The sequence below is a fragment of the Bombyx mori genome, chromosome 28, assembly GCF_030269925.1.
Source record: "Bombyx mori chromosome 28, ASM3026992v2".
Lineage (NCBI taxonomy): Eukaryota > Metazoa > Arthropoda > Insecta > Lepidoptera > Bombycidae > Bombyx > Bombyx mori.
This window is the reverse complement of record NC_085134.1, coordinates 8,840,970-8,868,023: the sequence shown is the minus strand read 5'-3', so window position 1 is coordinate 8,868,023 and position 27,054 is coordinate 8,840,970. Positions and strand designations below refer to the sequence as shown.

The 27,054-nt window shown below is 37.5% G+C and overlaps 1 protein-coding gene across 1 annotated transcript in view; it reads right to left on the bottom strand.

Moving 5' to 3' along the window:
• Nucleotides 1-27,054, bottom strand: part of LOC101746138 (protein ver-1) — a 33,781-nt gene that overhangs the window by 5,010 nt on the left and 1,717 nt on the right. The window contains exons 2-4 of the mRNA XM_021346804.3: nt 23,925-24,136; nt 23,127-23,340; nt 9,749-9,926 (exon numbers count right to left, since the gene is read on the bottom strand). Of these exons, the coding sequence (XP_021202479.1) occupies nt 9,749-9,926; nt 23,127-23,340; nt 23,925-24,136 (604 nt within the window). The remainder of the gene's footprint in view (nt 1-9,748; nt 9,927-23,126; nt 23,341-23,924; nt 24,137-27,054) is intronic.

The following is a 27,054-nucleotide window of genomic DNA, read 5'->3' as shown; positions in this document are numbered from 1 at the left end:
GTACTGTAGACGTATTCTATTTTTAGTCAGACTCAAGTAACGATCAGGAAAATATGTAATGTTTTTTGTGTTACCATGTTGGGCGGGAGTCACGGTCAGAGGAAAGAAACAATGGAGCTAAATAAGCACACATTGGGAAGGCTCTAGCACTACTCAAGGGAAGGTAAAAGGTAAAGAGGCAGACAACAAAAAAGATGGGTCGATGATATCAGGCAGGTTTCAGGATTAACATGGCGTTCTACTTCTCGAGCGTTCTAGATGCTACTAGATCCTTCGATATTGGTTCGACTATTCGACGATAGATGCCGTTACTCTTACCGGCGTAACTATATGTACCAATATTTCGAAGATATCGCCCTGCATTTCTTGCAATTTTTTATTGGCGTGACACTGATATCTGAATCCATGGTCGTCATGACGATTATAAGTTTGTGCATATTTCAACAAAAAATATAGATTTTGATGTCATTAAACTCCGCTGTGCGATACCGAATGGGCCATGAGCTTTAGTAAAAAAAAACTGGCTACGAAAATGGTAAGGGAATAAATAAATATCAAACCAGGAAATCATATAAATCAATAAACCTATAAACCTGAAAAATAAACCAATAAATCATTCAATATCACTCATCGAGTTCCATTGGACCTCAGATATTTTCTAAACTATTTCCTGGATATAAAAAAAAAAACGAAATGTTCATACAAGAGAACTGATCGCGGAAATCAAATAACAAATTCATGGAGCACGTATCAAGGCATGTACAACAAAACAAATAAGCCAGCTGTTTGTTCCTTCGATTCTACCCTCGGTTTACGAGTAAAAATATAGTCTTATAACTTATGTTTGCTTTGCTCTTTCTCTGTTCTTGTGCCGAAATAGTTAGAAGGTTTGCTCGCAAAATAATTGTTCTGTATGTGAGGCTATCGTCCTTTTGTTTTTATTGAGTGTCCCGGAGTTGGAAAAACTTTGATAGCGCTCGGGAAACTTGAAAGATTTCCTCATAATACTGTCAGTCTATTCCCGTTTCATTTTGATTGACAATGGCTTAATAAGGTTTCTGGTTTCCGAGAGGGTAAATATAACAAACAAAATGATTATTGTTTGTTATGAATATAGTTCTAGTGGTTCGATGTGTTAGTTCTATGTTTTACGGAGAAATCTGTGTCTATAATATATTATTGACAATCAAAACGCCCAGTTAGCTAATAATGAAATTTTACTATTTATAAAACTAACTCATACGGCTCAATGTCACATATTTATTGCCATTATAATATTATTTCCGACGTTTTAGATACTATACAGTTATCGTGGTCACGGATGATCGACGATCGTGGATAAGAGGGAATGCAATGTTACCGATAAGGAAGTCGAAGACAGAGCTAAATGGAGGAGTGAAATAATGAAAGCTGACCCCACCACCATGTGGGATGAGTAGCATTAGAGAGAGAGAGAGAGAGAACGACTGACAGTCGCGGAGTCATCAGTGACCGTGATACCCTAAACGTCTGACGTCCGAAAAAAAAACAGCTTTAATTATCTTAATAAATTAAGCTTAATGTATAATTAAGACTCGCGAAAAACTGACTAAAGTCCTCAACTTTTTATGTTTAATCTTATACGCCATTTTATAGAAACACTAGCGACCCGCCCTCGCTTCGCTTCGGAAACATTAAAACACACATGAAACCAAAAAAAATAAATAAAAAATAAATTAAAAAAAGTAGCCTATGTTCATCAGGGACAATGTCGGCTTCTAATGGAAAAATAATTTTTCAAATCGGTCCAGTAGTTTCGGAGCCTATTCGAAACAAACAAACAAACAAATCTTTCCTCTTTATAATATTAGTATAGAATATCCTTTTGATTTATATAACAATTCCCCAGCACACTGATGTATTGTGGTTAACGCTATAACGGCTGCCTCCTCGTCAAGCCGGAGCGCACCATTCCTTTGCAATATAAATGAAATTTCTAATAAATATGTACCTAAATTTCTTGTATTTTTCGTTAATCTAACGTTTTACTTCCTTGTTCAAGCACATCCTAATCATACGGATCTTAACCTCGTAAAAGGCCTTTGAACCACTAGTTATCTTTCTTTCATAAAAAAAACCTTAATATTAAACAAAGCGCTTAATATAGCGTAATAAACCTTAATATTTAACATAGGATTATACAGCTAAATCTACTTCAGCTTTTTCATTTCTTACATCCGGCGTGTAGTTGGGTGATATTATGAGCTTTGCGTGAAACGCATCGCCTTAGCTCAGCTTGCCTTGAATGAGTTCCGTGTCTCCCGAGGCTCGGATACGGGTTTTTGAGCAGTCTTTGATTCATCTTTACCCCTCCCACTTTCAGCTTTCAACGCATATTCGAAAATCCGGCGATTTCTTCTTAATCCAAAAAATGACATCCAAAATATGTATATCCACCGCATCATTCTATCATTACCGCAAAACAGGTCTGTTTCTTTTCAAAAATAAACGGCAATGAATAAACTCAGACTTTAGACTAAAGGTATGTTAATCCAATACACGGTACCGACAATATATTAAAGTCCCACTCTGGACTTGGATAAAGGCTTTTGCAAAATTCACCCAGATGAGAGGTCAAGATTTATTGTTCTAGCATCGTTCAGTATGCGGACAGTTATGTTAAAGTTTCCTTTTGTGGGGTTAAACTAGTCGTCTTACGTTAATTTATGTTGCAAAAGTGTATTCACATGCATACCCTTTTCAGGCGAGGAACCTTCACTCAATTAACGCTTGGCGTTTTGCTTACTGCTGCTATTTTCAATACCATATATGCAATGCTAATGATTATGTAACCTAATGGTATTTATAAGTACTGCTCTTAGACATCAACTCAGGACTGCTGTCAAGCCATTGCCACTGCTAAAGATTAATCAAGAAAAAATCATGTCATCTAGGTAAAATTTGAGCTTCCGCGCTCATTTTAAAGGGTTGGGCCTGGGCTGACGGCGGTGGCTAGCTTGTTAAGACGGCTTCTTCTGAACGTTGAGGGTCCCGAACTGGTGGTGCGCCTTCTTTACTTACGGGGCACTGGTCTGGTACCGTGCCCAGACCCGTGAAAACGTGGCCGCAAAGTGGACGTCGCGATCGCGGTCAGGGCGATCCGTGCATACCGCACCGTCTCCTTTGGGGCACCACCTTGGGCCCTGGAAGCGGAATCGCTCGCCGCACATTACGCGTCACGTCGACCTAATGCTTCTCGATACAATTTTGATTTCTCAGTTTCTATGAATTAGTGAACATCATTCACAAATTCTCATATTACTACCAGTACCGGCTTTTTATTACAACTTTGTTTTTTCTTAAAGCACACATAGTTTCATTTGGATGGATGGAAGATTGAGAAAAGAATTAGAAAAAGGAACACCCGGCTGCTGCACAATGTGAACTTAAGTAAAAAGCTTTTTGAAAGTCAGCTTCTTTAAAAAGAAAGCACACGTGTAGATTTGCCTTTGCAAAATTGCTATTTATTTGAAAAATTGTCGCATCACACGGGAAACAGTCAGCCTTCGCTGCTAAGATACGAACTTATCACACATCGTTCCCTATAATAACCAAATTTTATAATAGTCCCAATTTGGCTTTATACGAACATCCAATTAGTACTATCATCTCTTTCAGCCGGGAAACTTAAAGCATTTTAGTGTCAAAGACCCTGTTCAAGCTCATCTACTAGTATAATATATTATTAAGTGAAGCACAAACTTTGTACCCCTTTTTACGAAAATTGCGCGGACGGAGGAGTATGATATTACCCACACTTAGAGAAAATAAAGGAGTGCAGAATGTATTTTTTTTTTTTAATTATGCTTAAAATATACATTAAATCAATAAAATAACCATTACACACACTACCATGTATTTGACACAACTTTACTTTGAGAATATTGTTTTGAGTGTTTAATACTGTTTGTCTTTAATATTTTTTATCTATAGCGTAGTCTTGGCGAAATCTGCGATTACCATAATAATGTTTAAACTTATAATTTCAATTACTTATAGTCGAATTTAGACTACTGAGAGACCACTAGTTGACTTAATTTGTTCTGGCAATCGCCAGCAATCTATACTAATATTATAAAGCTGAAGAGTTTGTTTGTTTGAACGCGATAATCTCAGGAGCTATTGGTCCGGTTTGAAAAATTCTTTCAGTGTCAGATAGCTCATTTATCGAGAAAGGCTATTATAGGCTATATAAACATCACGGTAAGGCCGATACAGGTGGAGCACCAATAAATAATGTTTCAAAATAGGGGCTTAAATAGCTTCTTAACATTCTATAATTAAAAAATATTTTCACTTTCTACGTAAATGAAGTGGGGGTAAAATTTAGCGTTATGCCCAAGTAACTATTCCACGCGGACGGAGTCGTGGGCAAAAGCTAGTTACATTATAAAACCAATAGGATCCATTAACTATACAACATTAGGTGAGCCCTGAATTTATATGACTAGCCAACCATATAAAATAACTTTCTAGAAGCCCTTATTTTACTTGCAAAGTTAATTTGTTTGTTTAGGTCACGTCTTATAAGCTAAATTAGAACTACCACTTACGGTACAAAGTTGAATTTTGAATGTTGACTCAGTTTCTATAGCAAAAGATTTTTGTTGTAATCAGACCATTTAGAATGGGCTTTAGATAAAGGAGCTTTTCAATAGTTTGCAGCATACACATGAGATGTATGGCTGCAATTGCCACTATTGACAATAGTTAACATGATTTCTAGTTTAGTTTATTCTATGTCATTATTTAATTATTTATTTATTATTAATAAAATTGAACTGTTATTCTACCATATTCAATATTTAGTAGACACTGTTTTGATGTGAAAATGTTCAGAATATGTTTAATGAAGAAGAAGAAGAATGATAATTTATTGTGAACATTAAGCTAAATTTTATGAATTATTTTGTAGTAATTCCATTTCTTTGTATAAAAGAAGTTGTAGTTGCTATAACCAAAACGAAATGGCTAATTGTGTAAAAACTAAGACGTGGCTTTTCGTAATAAACAAAATTAAATAATGTTAGCGTTTTATACAATTATATTGTACGACCCGCCCTCGCTTCGCTTCGGAAACATTAAAACACTCATGAAACCAAAAAAATAAAAAAAAATAAAAATAAAAAAAAGTAGCCTATGTTCATCAGGGACAATGTCGGCTTCTAATGGAAAAAGAATTTTTCAAATCGGTCCAGTAGTTTCGGAGCCTATTCGAAACAAACAAACAAACAAATCTTTCCTCTTTATAATATTAGTATAGATTTTCTTGTATTTTCATTGTAATAGATCTTATGTGTGAAAACCCTGGCGTAACGCCGACATATACGAATTCAATTATTATAACCCATCTTATGTTACCTTTTTTTTTACTGTCCGGGACCGAACCACTACGAGGTCCCCGCGCCTATAGGGGGTATGTAGGACTGGTCCGCGACAGCGAGACCTCTGACGCAAGGATGTTTTCAGGGCTCTACTCACTTAACTACTCCCCTGCACTCTTCGCCGAAGCGTCCGATACTCTCCGAGGTCAGTTAGTCGATTTATGTGCTTCAACTGTTTGAAAGTGATAACATCCCAAAAGTAACAGTTAAGAGCAGGCTATTGATGTTGTTGCCACGTTGACCAAACCAAACTGGTGGTAGGACCTCTTGTGAGTCCGGGTGGGTACTACCACCCTGCCTATTTCTGCCGTGAAGCAGTAACGCGTTTCGGTTTGAAGGGTGGGGCAGCCGTTGTAACTATACTTGTGGCATTGCTGAAGTCCATGGGCGACGGTAACCACTCACCATCAGGTGGGCCGTATGCTCGTCTCCCTACAAGGGCAATAAAAAAAATAAACTTGAGACCTTAGAACTTATATCTCGAGATGGGTGGCGCATTGACGTTGTGGATGTCTATAACCACTTAACACTAGGTGGGCCGTGAGCTCGCCCACCCATATAAGCAATAAAAAAAATCGTACTATTATGTATGAATTACGTGCCAGGTCTCAAGAGTAAACGAGCGACATCGCGCCTGTGTATTGCGTGTTTGATTGAGTACAAGAAAATGAGCACTGAGCAAACAACAAAAAACAATTGATTGGTCGATTGAGTGATTCTGTAATACAATTCTCATTGCCCGTCTACCCACGTTTAACATTAATAATAAATTGTGAATGATGAAACCTATAGACGATGGCGTCCTCCTTCGGCCATCATATTTAAATACATATATGCTTTGGTACACAAGGATTTCAAGCTAGGATATTCTCCTTGAACCAGGAAAATATATGAGACATGACAACGAACGGTAATTATCTTTCCGAAAAATATCGGCCATATACCAGTCAAAGCTCCTAACATTTAACCATCGACTTCGGTTTTAATAAAAAGCACCCTTAAATAATTTGTTAAAAAAAATCAATGTTTTTTCAACCAGTTTCCTGAAGCCTGTTTTCGATATTCCTCCTCAAGCCACACTCCACATATCTGAAGGCCAAGACTACTATCATCCAGAATTCTCTCAAGCGGATGACTATATTATGCAACATATTCCATGATGATGTCTCCAATGTGGTGCGAATTTGATCAGACCAATGAAATCTGTCTGTTCTCTCTCTCTTTCTCTCTCTCTCTCTCTCTCTCTTTCTCTCTCTCTCTTTCTCTTTCTCTCTGGTCTGCTATCTTTTGACGTCGTCTTACCGGTGACCATTGGCTGTTTTAGGGTCCTCATAATGTCTTCTGGTAAAGTGGTCAATATACTCAAGGCCATGAAGACTTGCGGTAGACAATCTTGAAGTGACTGGGAATTGTTTTATTAAAGAACCATTTCAGATTCGTTTTAACTACAATGTCTATTATTTCATGGAAATTAATCGAGCCTTTCTTCATTCTTATCTAAATAACGTACAATTTAAATTTCAACTCAAATACTTTAACTAAGAACCCCCTAAGATTTATTGATCTTATCATTCCAATTAATAACCGAAAGATGTACTTTTATTTAATGAATTTACTTAAATCCGAGTTCCCAATTAGAATACCTTCGGTTAAGTTAATAATTCAAACGAGTTATTTGAAAATTTGCTCCCGCAATTTATCTTCACCCACTATTATCTTCCCAGAGTTAATTAAATATCAACCTTAGTAAATCAGGGTGCCCGGGGAAAACAAATAAAGGAATCCTAACACCCAATAAATTTGAACCGGGATCAGTTTAGGTGCCGGGAATAATTTTGTATGTATCGGAGGAGGGGAGGACGCTTTTATCAAATCATTAAAATTTTCCGTTCGATTGGATCCATTTTAATGCCATCGTTCCGATATAGATTGAATCTCGGCGCTTTCAACTTTATTACCTTTCGAATTAACGTCATCGTGTAAGTGTACCGATGCTTTTTCGGAGAGCTTGAGGTTATATTCAACACCGTAATGTACTTAGCTTTTTTTTATTTTTATTGCATTGATGGATGGACGAGCTCACAGCCCACCTGGTGTTAAGTGGTTACTGGAGCCCATAGACATCTACAACGTAAATGCGCCACCCACCTCGAGATATAAGTTCTAAGGTCTCAGTATAGTTACAACGGCTACCCCCACCCTTCGAACCGAAACGCATTACTGCTTCACGGCGGAAATAGGCGGAGTGGTGGTACCTACCCGTGCGGACTCCCAAGAGGTCCTACCACCAGTGATTACGCAAATTATAATTTTTGCGGGTTTGATTTTTATTACACGATGTTATTCCTTCACCGTGAAAGTCAGTCGTAGTTTAGAAAAATTGGTACCCGCCTGCGGGATTCGAACACCGGTGCATCGCAACATACGAATGCACCGGACGTCTTATCCTTTAGGCCACGACGACTTAGCTTTTACGATCCAGAAAAATGGATAATTTGTAAGGCTGTTTTCTTTTTAGTGGTGTTACAGTCAGGTTTATGTGGATTAATTGGTAGTGTCAATAGGTCGCAATGGTAAAAGGCAGTCTTCAAGCCTTTATGGCTTTATGATAAATGGCGACAAATGCATGTCGGCATTCTTATGAAATGAAGGTAATAAAAGGAATTATTTGGAGTAGAATTGCTAATTAGTAATAGCCACTTCGCAAGTTCTAGAGGTATTTTGGGGACTTGTACGATTTTATACGGACTAAAGAAAGTTCTATGCGGGGGAAGGTCTTAGACCCGGCATCTCTAAGATCCATTAACGTCTCTTTCCATTATAACTTAAAGAAGTTGGAATATACATGGTAAATCAACAAAGATCGGTCTAATGCGCCACACCAAAAGCTCATATTTGTTTACTTAACAGAGCAGGGAGGTAGCAGCTTAATAAAGCCATTGTGAACTTGAACTACACTATCGCCCGGCCGTACTTTTTCCGTAGTGAAACATTAGATAATCTTTAATCCAATGCAAATCAATTTCCAAAGAGAGATAAAGTCATAGAAATGGCTAGTCGCGAAACTGCAAGCCAAATCAGTTATATGGTAACGCAACAAGCACAGACACATAAATCTGGTCTCGTAAAACGAGGGATTCAAGGGTTAAATAGTAAACAGGCAGCATTTTTCTTCAAGAATTATTTTTTAAAATACAACGGGATACGATTCTTATTTTTACCGCGAAGGCATCATTAGGTCCAGTTTTAAGTCAAGGGCCACCTGTGTACGCCTGAGTTATACAGCGCCATTGAGATTTCGACATTGCGTATCTGGGTTGATGGCTGTATTTGCGTTGTGATATCTATGGGCTCCATTGTTCACCAAACGGACCGTGATCTCACTGTAGAAACAAATACTCCACCGTACACATTGTCTAAAACAGCCCATTGCCCAATACTGACGTTTTACTGTTGAAACTGAGATCTTAGAACTCTTTTCTTAAGAAGAGTGGCGGGGTTTCCGTTGTAGATGTCTATGGGCTCCGGTAAGCACTTAACACCAAATGAGCCGTAAGCTCGTCCAACCGTCTAAGCAAAAAAAATTACATATAGCGCTGAAGATTAGATTACTTGTTCACAAAACATTCAAGATGTAATGATCTCAATCTCTCGCTATGGCCATCGGAAGTGTAGACATTTTAGGTACACAATTGCTGTAGACAACAAAGCTCCAACCTAAACATTAGGCCGTTTAATTCTCGCCGGATCTTCTTAGCGGGTCGCGATTCTGATCCGATAGTAGATTCATACGCCAAGCAGCTACTTTTAAGTTGTTAGGTCTCCCTTGGAGGCGCTCGGGTAGCTGTTAGCAAATCTCACCTCTCCTGGCTGAGCCCTTGCTCGCTCATTTTTTTTTATTGCTTAGATGGGTGGACGAGCTCACAGCCCACTTGGTGTTAAGCGGTTACTGGAGCTCATAGACATCTACAATGTAAAACAACTGCCCCATCCTTCAAACCGAAACGCAATACTGCTTCACGGCAGAAATAGGCAGGATGGTGGTACCTATCCGCGCGGACTCTCAAGAGGTCCTACCACCAGTATAAACTTTTCACCGTTCACCGCATAAAATACAAAATACAATCACAATACCCAAATTTATGTTCTTAAATAAAATCCTGAGACGATATTACCAAGCCTTACGAGTAGCAAGGGCGGCTCAGAGCTTCCTCAAAACGAGTGAAATCAAAGCCTTCCTAGTTTTGACAAAAAAACAAAGCTGATAACGTCCACCCGTTAAGAAAAAGACAAGAAAAAAACAGATTTGAAACTAGTGCCCTTACCTGACTCCGCCTCGCTTCGTGTCATAGTTGAGCATTCTGGATCCGTGTTTCCAATTAACTTGATTAGCCGGCTGCGGGACCTCGCTAACCACGCACCTCAGCTCAATAATTGAACCTTCTTTATAGAATTTGTCTTGTAATGGACGGCCGCGTTCATCGACGATCTCTACTTTCGGTACTGTTGACAAAAAAACAAAAATAAATTTACCAAAATAATATTTATTCATTGAGCGATTGGAAAACAATCACAAATTAACTAACAAATCGCCATATTATTATTTAGTCATATTGTAAAAGATACATAGACATGATTTTTTCGCGGCAAAAATAGGCACAACGATAGAAGCGAATTCAAAATACAGGACTTTTTTTCATCTATATATTGTGGAAATCCAATAACATAATACATTATCCATAATTATAATAAACTACAGAGAATCAGTTAAAAATCCTCGCATGAACTTTTTAAACTAATTAAATTAAAATTTACAATGAGTACTTAATCACGCCAATTAATACGTTTGGTCATATGCCTTCGTAGGGTACAGGAGTTCTTTGGACACATTGCTGGAAAAGAGGGTCGTAACGTTGAACAGCTGATGGCGACAGGCAAGGTAGATGGCAAACGTCCCAGATGACGTAGTCCCATGTAGAAGTACAGTAAGCAAACACCGTAACTGGCCAATCCTTTATTTTAACACCACACAAGTACATAAGTAAATGAATGCAATGGAACGTACCGTTAGAACATATTTACGTGTTCCCGAAAACGCGGTACCAAAGAGAAGAAACTTATCCTGACCGGGTGATCGGTTTTTTGACAGTTGACGTTAAGCTCCATTCGGGCGCGTTCATTAAAACATCCCATGAGATGGTCGCATCAAATTCGATCTTCCCTGAACCTCAAGTTTCACGATGCCTTTCGCGAAACTAGGGCCGCAGCAGATGGAGGGAAATCGTACGTGAGGAAATGATGCAACAAGGGAGTCACGACCCTCAGTAATTAGGAACGCGACGCGAGGAAGACACAATTGGCAGATTTATTATTATTACGTGATATTATTCCTTATCTTTGAAAGCAGTTCAAAATCAATATGCTAAATGCGTGCATATTAGAACAAAATATTGGCTCCAAAATAATCTGTGCCCTAGCGAGTAAATACGGTGTATTCGTAACGAATTACTACCATTACCACTATACACGTGTTCGGTAGTAGCATCACTGGCATGTGCCAAGACATCCTATCTCGAATAGATTCCCAGATAAACAGCAACGCGCTAAAAAGATAAATCTGGCAGAACTTTTCAATTTTCGTAATTTTTTACTGGTAGGTACCACCGCCCCGCCTATTTCTGCCGTGAAGCAGTAATGTGTTTCGGCTTGAAGGGTGGGGCAGCCTTTGTAACTGTACTGAGACCTCAGAACTTATATCTCAAGGTGAGTGGCGCATTTACGTTGTAGATGTCTATGGACTCCAGTAATCACTTAACACCAGGTGGGCTGTGAGCTCGTCAACCCATCTAAGCAATAAAAAAATAATTAGTGGCGGTACGGAAAGAGCCCAGACGAATAAACATCACCATTATATATATAAATATTTATAACGCGGAGCAAAGTTCCCGTTTGAGCATTTAAAAGTCAATACCCAGCACAATCGAAGCTTTGAAGTCATGTTCCGATGAGAATCGGTCACACGTGTCAGTGTTAGAAAAACCCAAATTTTTTAGCTTATACTTATATACAAAAATCGCATCACCCATTCCTGTATGTCATATCGATTCAGAAACGATATATCATATACGATTATTGTATGTAATTTAAAGTACTTTCTTTTACATTTGGTAGGCAGCGGCTTGGCTCTGCCCCTGACATTGCTGAAGTCTATAGGCAACGGTAACCACTCACCATCAGGTGGGCCGTATGCTCGTCTGCCTACAAAGGCAATAAAAAAAAAAGCTTAAAGCTACTGCATGATACGATTTCTTTTATGCAATCGGTACGCAGTATTTTTTTCAGTTAATATTACTCAACCGTTTCGCCTAGCGCATATATAGACATGTAGACGTTCACAGCGATTTAGAAACATGATTACAAAAAGCTTGTTGCCTAAAAGAGAAAAAACGCAAAGAAAAGAACGACTTATAGGATTAACAAATAACATTTTATTATTATTTTCGGTATTTGTGAGTCCTACCTACGAGACCTAAGACATTATTTATCTCTAAATAATTTAAACTATTTTTACAATTGATGTGTATTGATTTTTTCTCCTACCAGGCCGAAAGTTCGTGGAAGTACCGAGCCGGGGGCCAGGGGCGAATCCCTGGCGGGGGGTAGCCATACTTATAAAAAAAAAACAATTTAACTGTTTTTTAATTTTTAAATAAACTACTACTAATTGAATAAGAACTGTCTGATGAACTCATCTTTGTTTAATACTTCACCATTAAAATTTTATTGCCTTTTGTTTATTTCACTTTTACACTAAACACAATATTGCAAATTACCCGAGCACAACAACGGCGGAGAATTTTAGGTGCGTGAGAGCAGACGTAGATACTGACGCGCATGCGCACTTGTCAGTACCCAGGGAGTTACACTTTTTTCCCTGTACAGCGAGACGAAAACCGAACTTTCGGCGTAGGTAGGAGAAAAATGGTATATGATAGAAGAGTATGGAAGGAGAAAACATGTTGCGCCGACCCCAGGTAACTGGGAGAAGGGCAGGATAATGATAATGATGATGACCTGCTTCCGAACACGAAATTCATTAAGGCAAATACTTGAAGATCTATTTCTATTTTTCCTAAACCTCTACGTTACTGGTGGTAGGACTTGAGTCCGCACGGGTAGGTACCACCACCCTGCCTATTTCTGCCGTAAAGCACTAGTGCGTTTCGGTTTGAAGGGCCGGGCAGCCGTTGTAACTATACTGAGACCTTAGAACTTATATCTCAAGGTGGGTGGCGCATTTACGTTGTAGATGTCTATGGGCTACGGTAACCACTTAACACCAGTTGGGCTGTGAGCTCGTCCACCCATCTAAGCAATAAAAAAAACTCTGACTCTAAGTTTCATTACACATTAGTACGGTTTTTTTATATTTTGTACGAAAAAAATCCTCTAAATTCTTAAATTTCTTCCGTTCTTGCGTTCCTTCTAAATATTTGAAGAGTATCTGTTACATTATCTCCCGGCCTTCGGTCGTCTTTACCAGTCGCTCGCTGAAATTAATATCTTGCTTAATAAACGTATTAAATTACAAGTTTATATCTGTAATTATCAGGGATATTAACTAAGACAAAAGTACCCTCAGACGACGAATATTTTACGAGTTAATTAAATTTTAATGGTATTCAAGAGCAATGATTCATAATTTTGTAATTTTGCGTTAGATTTTCGTTTCGTTTGAATCCAAACAGGTTTCTCCTTAGACAAATACGACTTTTTAAATTAAATTAATTCGTTGTCAGACGATGCCTCCAATGAACATTACGCTAACTCCAAATTCGTAGATTTACAGGAGGAGCGTTTAAACGAAAAAAAGTTGATAAAATATTTATTATTGCAGATATATTTATGGTTTTTTTGTGTAGCTAGCCGATTTACTCTTGCTTCGAACCCCATTAATAATGATTTATTGTAATACTTTTAACATAGTGAAGCGATTTGCGTGTAAAACAAAATTTTAAGTTAGAGTAGTGTTCATTGGAGGCATCGCAGATGGAAATTGTTAAAAAACTAGTTAATCCACGTTGTACTAGAGTACTTTCAATAATTATATAGATAAAGAAAAAAAGTAAAACAAAGCAATATAACAATTTTATTTTAAAGAATACGATATATTAATAAAACTCCCATAACAATAAAACTCTAAAATTAATTATCAATTCACTAAAAAAATTATTTTATTTGATTAATAATAATTTAAATTAATTCAAATTAAATTAACTAATTAACAACTGCTTAAAAATTAATAAAATGTTATCACTACTTATATATTCTTCAATTATTTTGGTAATTTATATGTACAAATCTTAGGGAGGACGTTGTTTCTCATAAGTGAATTTTTCCCTGCGCGTTTCCCAAATTTTTGTATATAAAATAAAAAAATAACCGGAAACAAGTCACGGACGGACATCCGGCTCTAAATTAGGTTTCCCTCTATTATGGGTACCAAAGGCTGACATACAAGTTTCTATATATACGAATAAACTTATATATAGATAATAAACTCCCAGACAAAGAGCTAACTATACTGAGACCTTAGAACTCATATCTCAAGGTAGGTGGCGCCATTAACATTGCAGATATCTATGGGCTCCAGTAACCAAGTAATCCAGTATAAACCAGTAATCAAGGTGGGTGGCGCATTTACGTTGTAGATGTCTATGGGCTCCAGTAACCTCTTAACAACAGGTGGGCTGTGAGCTCGTCTACCCATCTAAGCAATAAAAAAATACATATTTAATTGCATTGAAGCAGTAATGCGATGCGATTTGGAAGGTGGCAGAACCATTGTAAATTCTTATAATTGTAAAAGCTGAGACCTTAGAACTCAAGTTTCAAGGTGGGTGACGGCATTTACTTTGTTGATGCCTGTGGGCTCCGGTAACCAGTTAACACCAGGTGGCCGGTGAGTCCACTCACCTGGGCCACCAGTAATCCATCCTTCATAAAAAAAGAATATTGCGTGAATAGGCAACGTTTAGGATTTAGAAGGTCTTTTTATAGTGGTTACCAGACGGCTGGGGCGCGAGCTCGTATCCTGCAATAAACGACCGGACACACCATAATAAAACCTCAAATTCACTTTTTGATAACATCAATTGAACTACAAGCTTCGTCTCCACAATTTAACGGCCAAGGATTCCCAAACTTATTTGGTCTACTGTCCACTTTGAGAATAAATTATTTTTTAGTGCCCCCATTTTTTCACCTACTTAAACACTATACACTATAGCGAGAGCTCAGTCGGTGTCTAAGACTTCTCCTAGATTAACTTACAAATCGCCTCCCAACCCTCTACACAACGCCCCCATTTTTTTTCACGGTCTCTTGCCGCCCCCATTTAGGCTTGCAGCGACACCGGGGGGGCGTTATCGTCCATTTTGGGAAATGCTAATTTAACCGATAAGAAATCTAATTAATTATGTGACTAATATAACTATAGATATGTTCACGAATGGTAAGAATTGACACCTCATCAACAATACGGTTATAATAGTAATATTAATGACAATGGTTACGTTATGGTAGGCCTGTAAATAGCTTACTTAAAACCAGTTTAATGACATGGTCCGTGACCACCGTAACGGTAAAAGTGGATAAACGACCGTTACACCAATCCCTTTCGCTACATAAAAATTGCCAACTGCGACGCCGACAAAAATCTTTGGAATGCATCTAAAGGTCGTGCCCCACGTTGGGCGCCAATTTTGTAACGGTATAGGTGGATAATTGACCGTTACACCATAGAAAAACGGGATTAAATAGTAAAAGGAGTAGTAGTACATTAGTAATTATGTGCACGACTTACAAAATTCGAAGAAAATATTATAAAAAGCTTTCATAAAAAACTTGAATAATATCTATATCTATACTAATATTATAAAGAGGATAGATTTGTTTGTTTGTTTGTTTCGAATAGGCTCCGAAACTACTGGACCGATTTGAAAAAAATATTTTTCCATTAGAAGCCGACATTGTCCCTGATGAACATAGGCTACTTTTTTTTTATTTTTTTTTATTTTGTTTTTTTTGGTTTCATGTGTGTTTTGCCGATTACCTAGCCGTTGTTGTGATCAAGTAACCGCTCTAACTGGGTTGCCAGTCGCAACCGCCATTCGAGCAGCTGAGGACCGGACGAGATGGAAACAGCTCACGAGACAGGCAACGGTCGAGTTTCAGGGACACGACCTTCAGCAATGAAGAAAGCGACGAAGAAGAAGAAGAAGTGTGTTTTAATGTTTCCGAAGCGAAGCGAGGGCGGGTCGCTAGTAAAATAATAAAATTCCTCTGCTCTTAGATTATATCAGATTTCAACTCATTTGTATTCAGCTCGGTAGCACTCAGCCATCTTTATAAACATGACGTGTCATTGACCTTTCAACGGGAAAGTAGAACGTACTTCGAGTTATATAATAATATAATAATTTAAAAACTAATAATTCATGTCGTCTTTTCTGTCTGTCTTTTATCCTGTTGATACTATTGGTTGGTAATATTGGTCAAGATTAATTAATATCTTTGAAATGATCGGTGAAAATAACGTTCAAATATTTCGTTATATACAAATAATATGTATTTCTTTATCTATACATATAAATAAAATTGGAGTGTCTGTTTGTAATATTGACATAATCGCTTTTAACTACATGCAAATTAATTTATATAGGCACTGTACACATATATAACACACTGTACACAAAATAACAATTTTTACAATTTTTGTCTGTCTGTCTGTCTGTTTGTTCCGGCTAATCTATGGAACGGCTGGAGCGATTTTGATGAGACTTTCACTGATGATATAAAAAGTAACTTTTTTTAGACTAGCTTCGCTCCGCGGGACTTGGCTATCAATAATAAAATTTAATGTTTCCGAAGCGAAGCGATTGCGAGTCGGTAGTATTTAATAAGTTTCTAATAGACCACCAGAAATAGTAAGTTGCCGACAAGCAAAATACAATTAACTTAAAAATGATCCGTTACGATAATCGTGTCGTATTGTATAAAGAGAATTCTTTAGATAATCCTCGTCGTTCCTTCAATTATACGGCTGCGTCATTTGCGGCCTAGAATTTAAGATCTTTCACTTAATAGCTGGCAGTTCGAAACACTAGGGGCTCATGTTACCTACCTACTCCCTTTCTGTAATTTACTGTCTTACATAAAATAGTTTCATTTGAGAAAATAGTTTGCGTAATTTTATTTTACTAGTGGTCCCCTGGTAGTCGAAATTCGACTAATGGAAATTATAAGTTTGTACACTATTATGATTCTATTGTCAAGGACATGTATTTCTTCAAACGAGGCTTGTGGAGAGTATTAAGCAGTAGGCAGCGGCTTGGCTCTGCCCTTGGCATTGCTGAAGTCCTTGGGCGACGGTAACCACTCACCATCAGGTGCGCCGTATGCTAGTCTGCCTACAAAGGCAATAAAAAAAAAAAGGACAATTATACTTCTTTAATCACAGATTTCGTCAACACTACACTTTAGAAAAACACACTTTAGATAAAGAGAACACAGTATTTAATCTATTCTATATTTATTTAATTTGACAGACTATAACTGACAGACTGCAATGAAAAGTTTGAGAATAAACAAATAGTATGCATGCGTGTGTGTGTCAAATACGTGGTAGCGTGTGTAATGTTTTCTTTATTGATTTAATGTATCTTTTATGCATTATTTAAAAAAAATATTAGCATTGTGCACTTCTTCTCTATAATCTATATAAGTGTGGAAAATTTCATACTCCTCCGTCCGCGCAATTTTCGTAAAAAGGGATACAACGTTTTTGCTTCACGTATTAATATATAGATATTATCATTTACACTACGAACTATATTATAATTAATTTAAATAATTACTTTAATTTCAAATAAAAATTATATGACGATTATTTAGATGCATCATCCATAAAAGAGGCACCTAGCGCTGATGTTTCACAGGACTCACTCATGGCCCATCTTATTTTACCGGAGCCTATAGACATCCACAAATTATAATTTTGCGGTCCGACATGCTTGCACGTGTTGTTTGTCGTCCCATCTTTATTAGTCATGAACTAATGGTTTATAAAAACACACACGTCGACATATATATTATTGCTTAGATGTGTGGACAAGCTCACAGCCTGGTGTTAAGTGGAGCCCATAGACATCTACAACGTAAATGCGCCACCCACCTTGAATTATAAGTGTTCTAAGATCTCAAGTATAGTTACAACGGCTGGCCCACCCTTCAAACCGAAACGCATTACTGCTTCACGGCAGAAATAGGCGGGGCGGTGGTACCTACCCGTGCGGACTCATAAGAGGTCCTACCACCAGTAATTACGCAAATAATAATTTTGCGGGTTTGATTTTTATTACACGATGTTATACCTTCACCGTGGAAGTCAGTCGTGAACATTTACTTATTACACACTTTTTACTTTATTTTTATTTTATATAAAAAAAGCAATTATTAAAATAAGTATTTATACTTTTTTTTACTTTATAATTTATTTTCTTCCTTTTTCTTTCTTTTCTTTACTTCTACCTATCGTGGAAGTTGTTTGCGTATATGGACTACGAACCTTCGTAGTGCAAACAAGTCATACAGCAACATACTCATATCGACCGGAAAAAGCTAAAATGTCCTAACTTGCATTTTGGGCTAAATAATTTTTTATCATATTGTTTTACGCGCTGGAGTTCACTAAAAATACTACCGAATTACAAATTAAAACTGTATTATTACTTAGAACACTTTAAACACCTTACAAACACTTTAAAATTCTCAATTCGCTTATTCCGCTTCGCTTCAGGTGATTGGTTTGCTGTTTTGTTTCGAGTAATTCCGATTACTAACTGACTCGTGCCATCTCTGCAACGATTTTATAATCGAGACGACATCCCTAGAATTATCGAGAATATTCCACACAAGTCGAGTATTGTGTGTTTCCGCTATCTGACAATAGATGGCGTTGTACTTCTCGATCTTTCTCGACATTATGAGTTCCTTTGATATTCGTTTCAGCTATTAGCCGATAGATGGCGTTACTTTTACCGGAGTAACATTATATCATACACATACACAGTTCTGGTGGAAATTTGTGTTTTTCAAGCTACAACAACTCCGCTTTCTTCCGTCGATATACATATGTAGTATTAAATTATCAAACGGAATTTTCGAAAACCAATTCAGTCTAAAACGAGTTTTATGTAAATTGCTTTAGAACACATTCTCATCTACCTTCACTCAGAGGTTACAAATTCTGACTTCGCATCATATATTCAAAGAAAATACGAATATAATATCTAAATGAAACAACAGCGTCGTTTGACGACTACTCATACATAAAACTCACATAATATGAAAATGCATAAATGATGTATGCATCACATTATCGCGTTTCATATCGTGACTCTTTGTGATATTTTTCTGCACGAGGTGTCTCATAAGTCTTCGAAGAGGACAGCTCTGACGGGATTAAAATTGAAATGAACCCTTTATATCTAAATTGAAAATACAGAGAAACTTAGCAAGCGAATGGATCTCACATTAAATAAAATAGCTTGACGGTTTCGTGGTTAAAGATTGTATATTATCTATATATTAATACGTGAAGCAAAAACTTTGTATCCCTTTTTACGAAAATTGCGCGGACGGAGGGGTATGAAATTTCTCGCACTTACAGAGAATATAGAGAAGAAGTGCACGATGCTAATTTTTTTTAAATAATGCATAAAAGATACTTTAAATCAATAAAGAAAACATTACACACACTACCATGTACTTGACACGACACATACATGAAAATATACTCTTTGTTTACTGTCAATTGGGAAACTTTTGTTATTGTTTAAAGTTTGTGGTCGAATTGAAAATAGATTAATATTGTTTGTCTTTAATATTATTGATCTATAGTGCAGTTTTGGCGAACACTGATTATATTATTGAATTATAATAGTGTTTGACAGTAGAACCATATTAATGTTTAAAATTATAATTTCAATTAATTATAGACGAATTTCGACTACTGCGGGGCCACTAGTGACAATAATTATTGGACTGTTAATCAGATGATGCTTATTATGTGAGCTGCTGCTTGCACCAATTACTCAACATTCGTCCTTAAAAGAAGGGGGGTTAGGAAAAAAAAAGTTTTTTGTAATTCTTTCCCTCCCTCAAGAAAATAAGAAGCAACTATATCTTGGACGGAACATACCTTATTAAAAAATATTTAAAATGTTACTTACTCACAATGAATCATCATAATTGGATACGCTTTTATTTATTGCTTACATGGATGGACGAGCTCACCGGCCACCTGGTGTTAAGTGGTTACCGGAGCCCACAGGCATCAACAAAGTAAATGCCGTCACCCACCTTGAAACTTGAGTTCTAAGGTCTCAGCTTTTACAATTATAAGAATTTACAATGGTTCCGACACCTTTCAAATCGCATCGCATTACTGATTCAATGCAATTAAATACGTATTTTTTTATTTCTTAGATGGGTAGACGATCTCACAGCCCACCTGGTGTTAAGTGGTTACTGGAGCAAATAGACATCTACAACGTGAATGCGTCACCCACCTTGAGATACCAGTTCTAAGGTCTCAGTATAGTTACAACGGCTGCCCCACCCTTCAAACCAAAACGCGTTACTGCTTCACGGCAGAAATAGGCAAGGCGGTGGTACCTACCCGCGCGGACTCACAAGAGGTCCTACCACCAGTAAAGCATATGATAAATGTAAGATGTATAATTTATTTGTCATCAATTAAAATCAAACGAAGCCCAAAAATAATCATTAACGCGATAGTGAACAAAGAGTCTAAAAGCAAGCCTACCGAAAATCTTCGGGTCGTCCTGAACAGGATAAATTTGAATTAGATTAAAGGGAAAACGCCCGAGATGGAATTCTGAGGTTTGGCTACACCGCGATTTGGGACCGAGCCAAAACAGCGAGAAGTGGTTATTCCGATGCCCGATGTCCTCTAAAGGGCTAACATGCGAAAAAGAAACGAATGGATGAACCGAAAAAACCATGACAACTATAATTGTTTATTATTAATTTATTTATTACACGGTTTTTATTGGAACAAAGTTCCTTATGGGACGATGCGGAGGGGTACCCTAAGCGGGAAAAAACGTCCGTAACGTAAAATTATTATTAGTAATGCACACATTGTACGACTTAATTTTGTAATAACGCGCAAAAAATAACATATTTTTTTATCATTCATTGACCACGAACTCACAGCGTTCGTTTGCGCAATACACTAACTCTTATGCAAACAACCGTGAATGAAGTGTACCACAATAAGTTCGCACGTTACCGAATGACCGTGGGTTGTTGCGAAACCTCTAGTTTTATTTTCTTTATACCTCGAATAGAACTTAAAATTAATATTTTTATAATAAGAAACTTCGTTCCTATCAGATGTCCCACGACACCACACATTTTTTATTTAATGTGAATCTTAATATCAATCATCTGCACGACTTTAAATTAGTTCATTTCATGTTTTTATTTATTTATTGCTTAAGTGGGTGGGCGAGCTCTCGGCCCACATGGTGTTGACACCTACGACGTAAATGCCATCACCTACCTCGAGACATAAGTTCTAGGTCTCATTTTTAAGAGTGCAACGGCTGCCCTACCCTTCAAGCCGAAACGCATTACTGCTTCACAGTAGAAATAGGTAGGGTGGTGGTACCTACCCGTGCGGACTCAAGATGTCCTACCATCAGTAATAAATGAATGTTCAAAAATCCGAGTGATTTTTAGACTGCATTAAGTTTTTATTGGTTATTGGGGTAGATATTGATAACAATATATAATAGACAACGTTTTCACTGCCGTTGCCCACTGAGTTTCTCGCCAGATCTTCTCAGTGGGTCGCGTTTCCGATCCGGAGGTAGATTCTGCGAAGCACTGCTCTTGTTAGGGTCAGTGTTAGCCACACTCCGGTTTGAGCCCCGTGAGCTCACCTACTGGTTAAGGTTACGCTGAAATAGCCTCTCAAGGCTATCAGCACCTCCCGTCATCGGAGCAGAGGTCATCCATATCATCTGGAGCCGCTGCGTTCATCGACAGTTCGTTTTCAGAGGTCTTTTTTGCCACGTACCATCCGGCTATGGAATGAGTTCCCCTCCACGGTGATTCCCGAGCGCTATGACATGTCCTTTAAAAGAGGCTTGTGGAGATGTATTAAGCGGTAGGCAGCGGCTTAGCTCTGCCCCTGGCATTGCTGAAGTCCATGAGCGACGGTAACCCCTCACCATCAGGTGGGCCGTATGCTCGTCTGCCTACAAGAGCAAAAAAAAAAAGATAGGAAAAAGAAAAAAATAAACAAAAAAAACTGCAGTATCCATAGGCTCCAATAACCACTGTATGGATCAATGACTGACTACTCATTAAGATGCAAAGAACTTACTAATAACTTAGTGGAAACAAATCACGCACGGTCATCCAGCCCCAAATTAGGATTCCCTGTATTATGGGCACCAGTGACTGACATACATACTTATATACATTTAAATATATACATATATAGATAGTACACACCCAGACAAACAGCAAACAAGTCTGTTCGTCACACAATGTTGCCCGATGTGGGAATCGAACCCACGACTCTCGGCACAACACTCAAGGTCTTACTACTATACCACCGAGTCAGTCTATATCTATCTACAATAAACAACCTATCTCTATTTTTTATATTACACATATTTTTCATAAGCGCTTGCTAAAATAAAAGGGTATCCATATTACCGCACCAAATTTAACACTAATGATTTATTACGTCTGCTTTCTGTTCTGTAATTACGTAAAAGCTTCCATCTTTACAAAATATACGAGAGTAGGGATAAGAATAATGAAAGTACTTTTTACGATCTATTCTGATGATTCAAGGGACAAACGCCTCTATAGTTAAGAAACTAAGGTATTTATATTAATAAAGAGACTTTGGAATGAATCTAAAGAAATGCAACCATATTACCCGAAATCTGATAGTCTGAAGAGGTTGTTATCCCAGAAATATTCCACCGAAATATAACTAGAGAAAGCGGTCCTACAAATAAGTTTGGGCCAGTCTTCAGATAGTTGGGTACAGAGACCAGGAGATCACGTCAGAGACTACGGGAGTGCTCTAACACACCAGTGTACTTAAACTCGTGCGATTGTGTCATGATCCTTCGCGCGGGAAGATCCTTATTCACGAACAAACACAGCCAGGAAACAAAATCTTTCTTACTGGTTACTTGTATAATTTTTTGAGTTTCTGTGAAGATAGTCCTTTCTGAATACCTTTGTTGTAATAAATGAGCACGCATCAGTTTCTTAACAAATTCATGCCTCAAAGAGCTTGTGGCGGTAGCCATTATACAACACAAGATATTTGACAAATGCCTCTCGCTTACGACATTTTCAAGATAAGCTTGCAATACACACAATTTCCGAACAACAACATTCGGACCGTCGGTCTACCGAGCAATATCACCCGCTCGGTGGAAGATCTTCCCTTTGCAGTATATCTCCCTAAAAGCTTGTTGAAAGCCTTAAAGTCGAAAGGACCAAATTTATTGACCTAAGGATGTCTTTGCGAAATTTTGCGATTGGTTTGTTTATGAAAGACTCTTGCATACTTTAACTTACCCACAACACCCAAATGAACTCTCCTCACAAGCGGCGGATGCGTCGAAATTTGACATTCGTAGTAGCCTTCATCTCTATCGCTCACGTACTGTATCAGCAAACGCCAGTCGTTAGGGTGCTCGAAGGCTAAAGAGTATCTGGAGTCAGCTGAATATGTATGGCGTCCGAAAGATAGGAGGTGAAGTTCGTCGCCACGACGACGGACCCAGGATATCTGTAAGAAAGAGAAGATCTATGAATGGCACAGTTGACTGATGGGCTTAGTTAGGGAGAAGTTGCCTATCTGGATTTCGTTGTCGTCGTGGCCTAAAAGATAAGACGTCCGGTACATTCGTATCTAACGATGCACCAGTGTTCGAATCCCGCAGACGGGTACCAATTTTTCTAATGAAATACGTACTTAACAAAAGTTCACGATTGACTTCCACGATGAAGGAATAACATCGTGTAATAAAAATCAAACCCGCAAAATTATAATTTGCGTAATCACTGGTGGTAGGACCTCTTGTGAGTCCGCACGGGTAGGTACCACTACCCCGCCTATTTCTGCCATGAAGCAGTAATGCATTTCAGTCTGAAGAAGAACTTTATAACTTATATCTCAAGGTGGGTGGCGCATTTACGTTGTAGATGCCTATGAGCTCCAGTAAACACTTAACACCAGGTGGGCTGTGAGCTCGTCCATCCATCTAAGCAATAAAAAAAAAGTTTTGTTTGCTTATGATGCGATTTAAGAAGTTTCACTACAAGCCTGTGGATTTTCTGTGGAAAGGAAAGAGCAATATCTAAGCTACGCACCGTTTTCTCTCCCAAATCATGTACCCTGCAATGTAGGTGAACTCTACTGCCGAGCTGCGCTGTCAGGTTACTAGTCGAAGTATCGTCTTCAAAAAAAGGCAAAGGCTCCGAAGTGGTAGTCGAAAGGTCTTCCTCGTGCTCTTCGTAAGTTTCCGTGAAGACTTCATGCCAGAACGGGCCGTTGATTACTTTTTTGTCACCGATCTTGAAATCTGTGGAAAAACCCACTAAATTTATATGGAACATATTGTTACGCCGGTAAGAGGAACGCCATCTATCGCCGAATAGTCGAACGCATATAGAAGGACCTAGTAGCACCTAGAACGCTCGAGAAGTACAACGCCATCTATTATCTGATAGCGGAAACACAATACTAGAGATGTGTGGAATATTCTCAATAATTCTAGGGATGTGGTATCGGCTATAAAAGCGTTGCAGAGATGGCACTCAGTCAGTTAGTAATCGGAACTACTCGAAGCGGATCACCTGAAGCGAAGCGGAAGAAGTAAATTGAGAATTTTAAAGTGTTTGTTGAGTGATTTAAGTGTTCTAAGTGTTGAATACAGTTTTTAGTTGTACTTTGGTTGGATTTTATTTATCCCGAACCCCAGCGCCTAACAATATAAATGCGAAAATCATATCAAATTTCTTAACATCTACTATACCAAAGTATCTTAATACAGTTTTATGTAGTATTTGACTTATGTTATAACTTTTTTGGTATATTTATGTGGGAATAGGTTACCGCTGCCTGTAAAAGGTAGTACTTTAAAGTGTAAAGAAATCTAATTATTAAAGATTGGATACTTCATTTAAAACTTTTACTGGTGGTAGGACCTCTTGTGAGTCAGCACGGATAGGTACCACTACCCTGCCTATTTCTACTGTGAAGCAGTAATGCGTTTCGGTTTGAAGTTTGGAGCAGCCGTTGTAACTATACTGAGACTTTAGAACTTATATCTCAAGGTAGGTGACGCATTTAGTAGCGCGCGTCGTAGATATCTACGGGCTCCAGTAACCACTTAACACCAGGTGGGTTGTGAGCTCGTCCACCCATGTAAGCAATAAAAAAATAAATTCCTTTCGAGACAATTGGTATTTATAAAATAAACATTACTGGTAAGACGTATTGTAAGCCTGCATGGGTAAATACCACAATGCTAGCTGTTTCTGCCACGAAGCATTCATACATTCCTGTTTGAAGGGTGGTGACATAATTAATGTGATGTCTAAAAGCTTTTAACAACAGCGGCCGTTAGTTCTTGAAGATATTATGTGAAGTAGAGGTCCCGCAGTAGTCGAAATTCGACTATCACTAATTGGAATTGTAAGTTTGTACACTATTATGATTGTATTTTATACTTCTATAATCACAAATTTCGCCAAGACTACACTATAAAAAATATTAACAAAGACAAACAATATTTAATCTCAAATTGACAACAGACGTCAAGAACAAAAGTTTGACAGTAAATAGTATGCATGCGTGTGTGCGTCAAATACATGGTATGTAGTGTGTGTAATGTTTTCTTTATTGATTTAATGTATCTTTTATGCATTATTTTATAAATATATTAGCATTGTGCACTTCTTCTCTATATTCTCTATAAGTGTGGAAAATTTCATACTCCTCCGTCCGCACAATTTTCGTAAAAAGGGATACAAAGTTTTTGCTTCATGTATTAATATATAGATTTCAAACTGCATTTTAATAAGATTTTGAGCTTTCATCCAACATTACGTGGCTTTGTTTGAAATTAGAATAAATAATTTGCATCGCGTTCAAATGCAAGAGTTTACATGCAGACGAAATAAACTGTTTCTATTTGAACTAAACGCTATTACGAAGCAAAGTTTAAAAGAAATAATGAAAGTCAGACGAACGATGCATCTAAATAAACCTTATGAACTATTTCAAAATATAAAAATGTAGAATTAACGTCATAAAATCTTATTAACTTTTTTGTTTTTTTTATAATCAGTTCTACTAAATCTCGTATGTAGCGTGACGACAGAGGTTCTTAATGGACGAATAAGATATAACTAGTGGTCCCGATAATCAAATCATCATCATTCATTATCCTGCCCTTCTCCCAGTTACCTGCGGTCGGCGCAATATGTTTTCTCCTTCCATACTCTTCTATCATATACCATTTCTTTGCTCACTCCCCATATCGTCTTTCACACAATCCATCCATTTCTTCTTAGGTCTACCTCATCCTCTATATCCTTCCACATTCATAGTTAACATTTTCTTACCAACCTCATTTTCATTTCGTCTCATCACATGTCCATACCATCCCAAACGCGCACTTCTCAGCATCTCTGTTACAGGTCCCACTTTCAGGCTTCCTCTAACATATTCATTCCCCGTCCCCGATAATCAAAATTCGACTATAATTAATTGAAATTATAAGTTTGTATACTATTATGATTATATTGTCAAAGCCTATACTATAATCACAGATTTCACCAAGACTACATTTTAGACAAATATTAATAAAGACAAACAATTTTTTAATTTTAATCTATTCTCAATTTGACCACAGACTATAAGCAATAAGAAAAGTTTGACAACAAACATTTATTATGCATGCGTGTGTGTGTCAAATACATGGTAGTGTGTGTAGTGTTTTTTTTATTGATTTAATGTATTTTTATGCATAATTTAAAAAAAGTATTAACGTTTTGCAATATTTCTCTATATTCTCCATAAGTGTGGAAAATTTCATACTCCTCTGTCCGCGCAATTTTCGTAAAAAGGGATACAAAGTTTTTGCTTCACTTATTAATATATAGATTTAATATTGTAACTAACAAAAGAAAACACAACTAAGTACAACTTTGTGTATTGACTTTTTAGTATTTATTTATCAAGAGTGAGTGGTTTTTTTTCCCAATAAAAAACAAAAAAACAAATATAAGATATGAAGGAAATCTAAATAATGAGCTTTTTTTATTACTTAGATGGGTGGACGAGCTCACAGCCCACCTGGTGTTAAGTGGTTACTGGAGCCCATAGACATTTACAACGTAAATGCGCCACCCACCTTGAGATATATATAAGTTCTAAGGTCTCAGTATAGTTACAACGGCTGCACCACCCTTCAAGCCGAAACGCATTACTGCT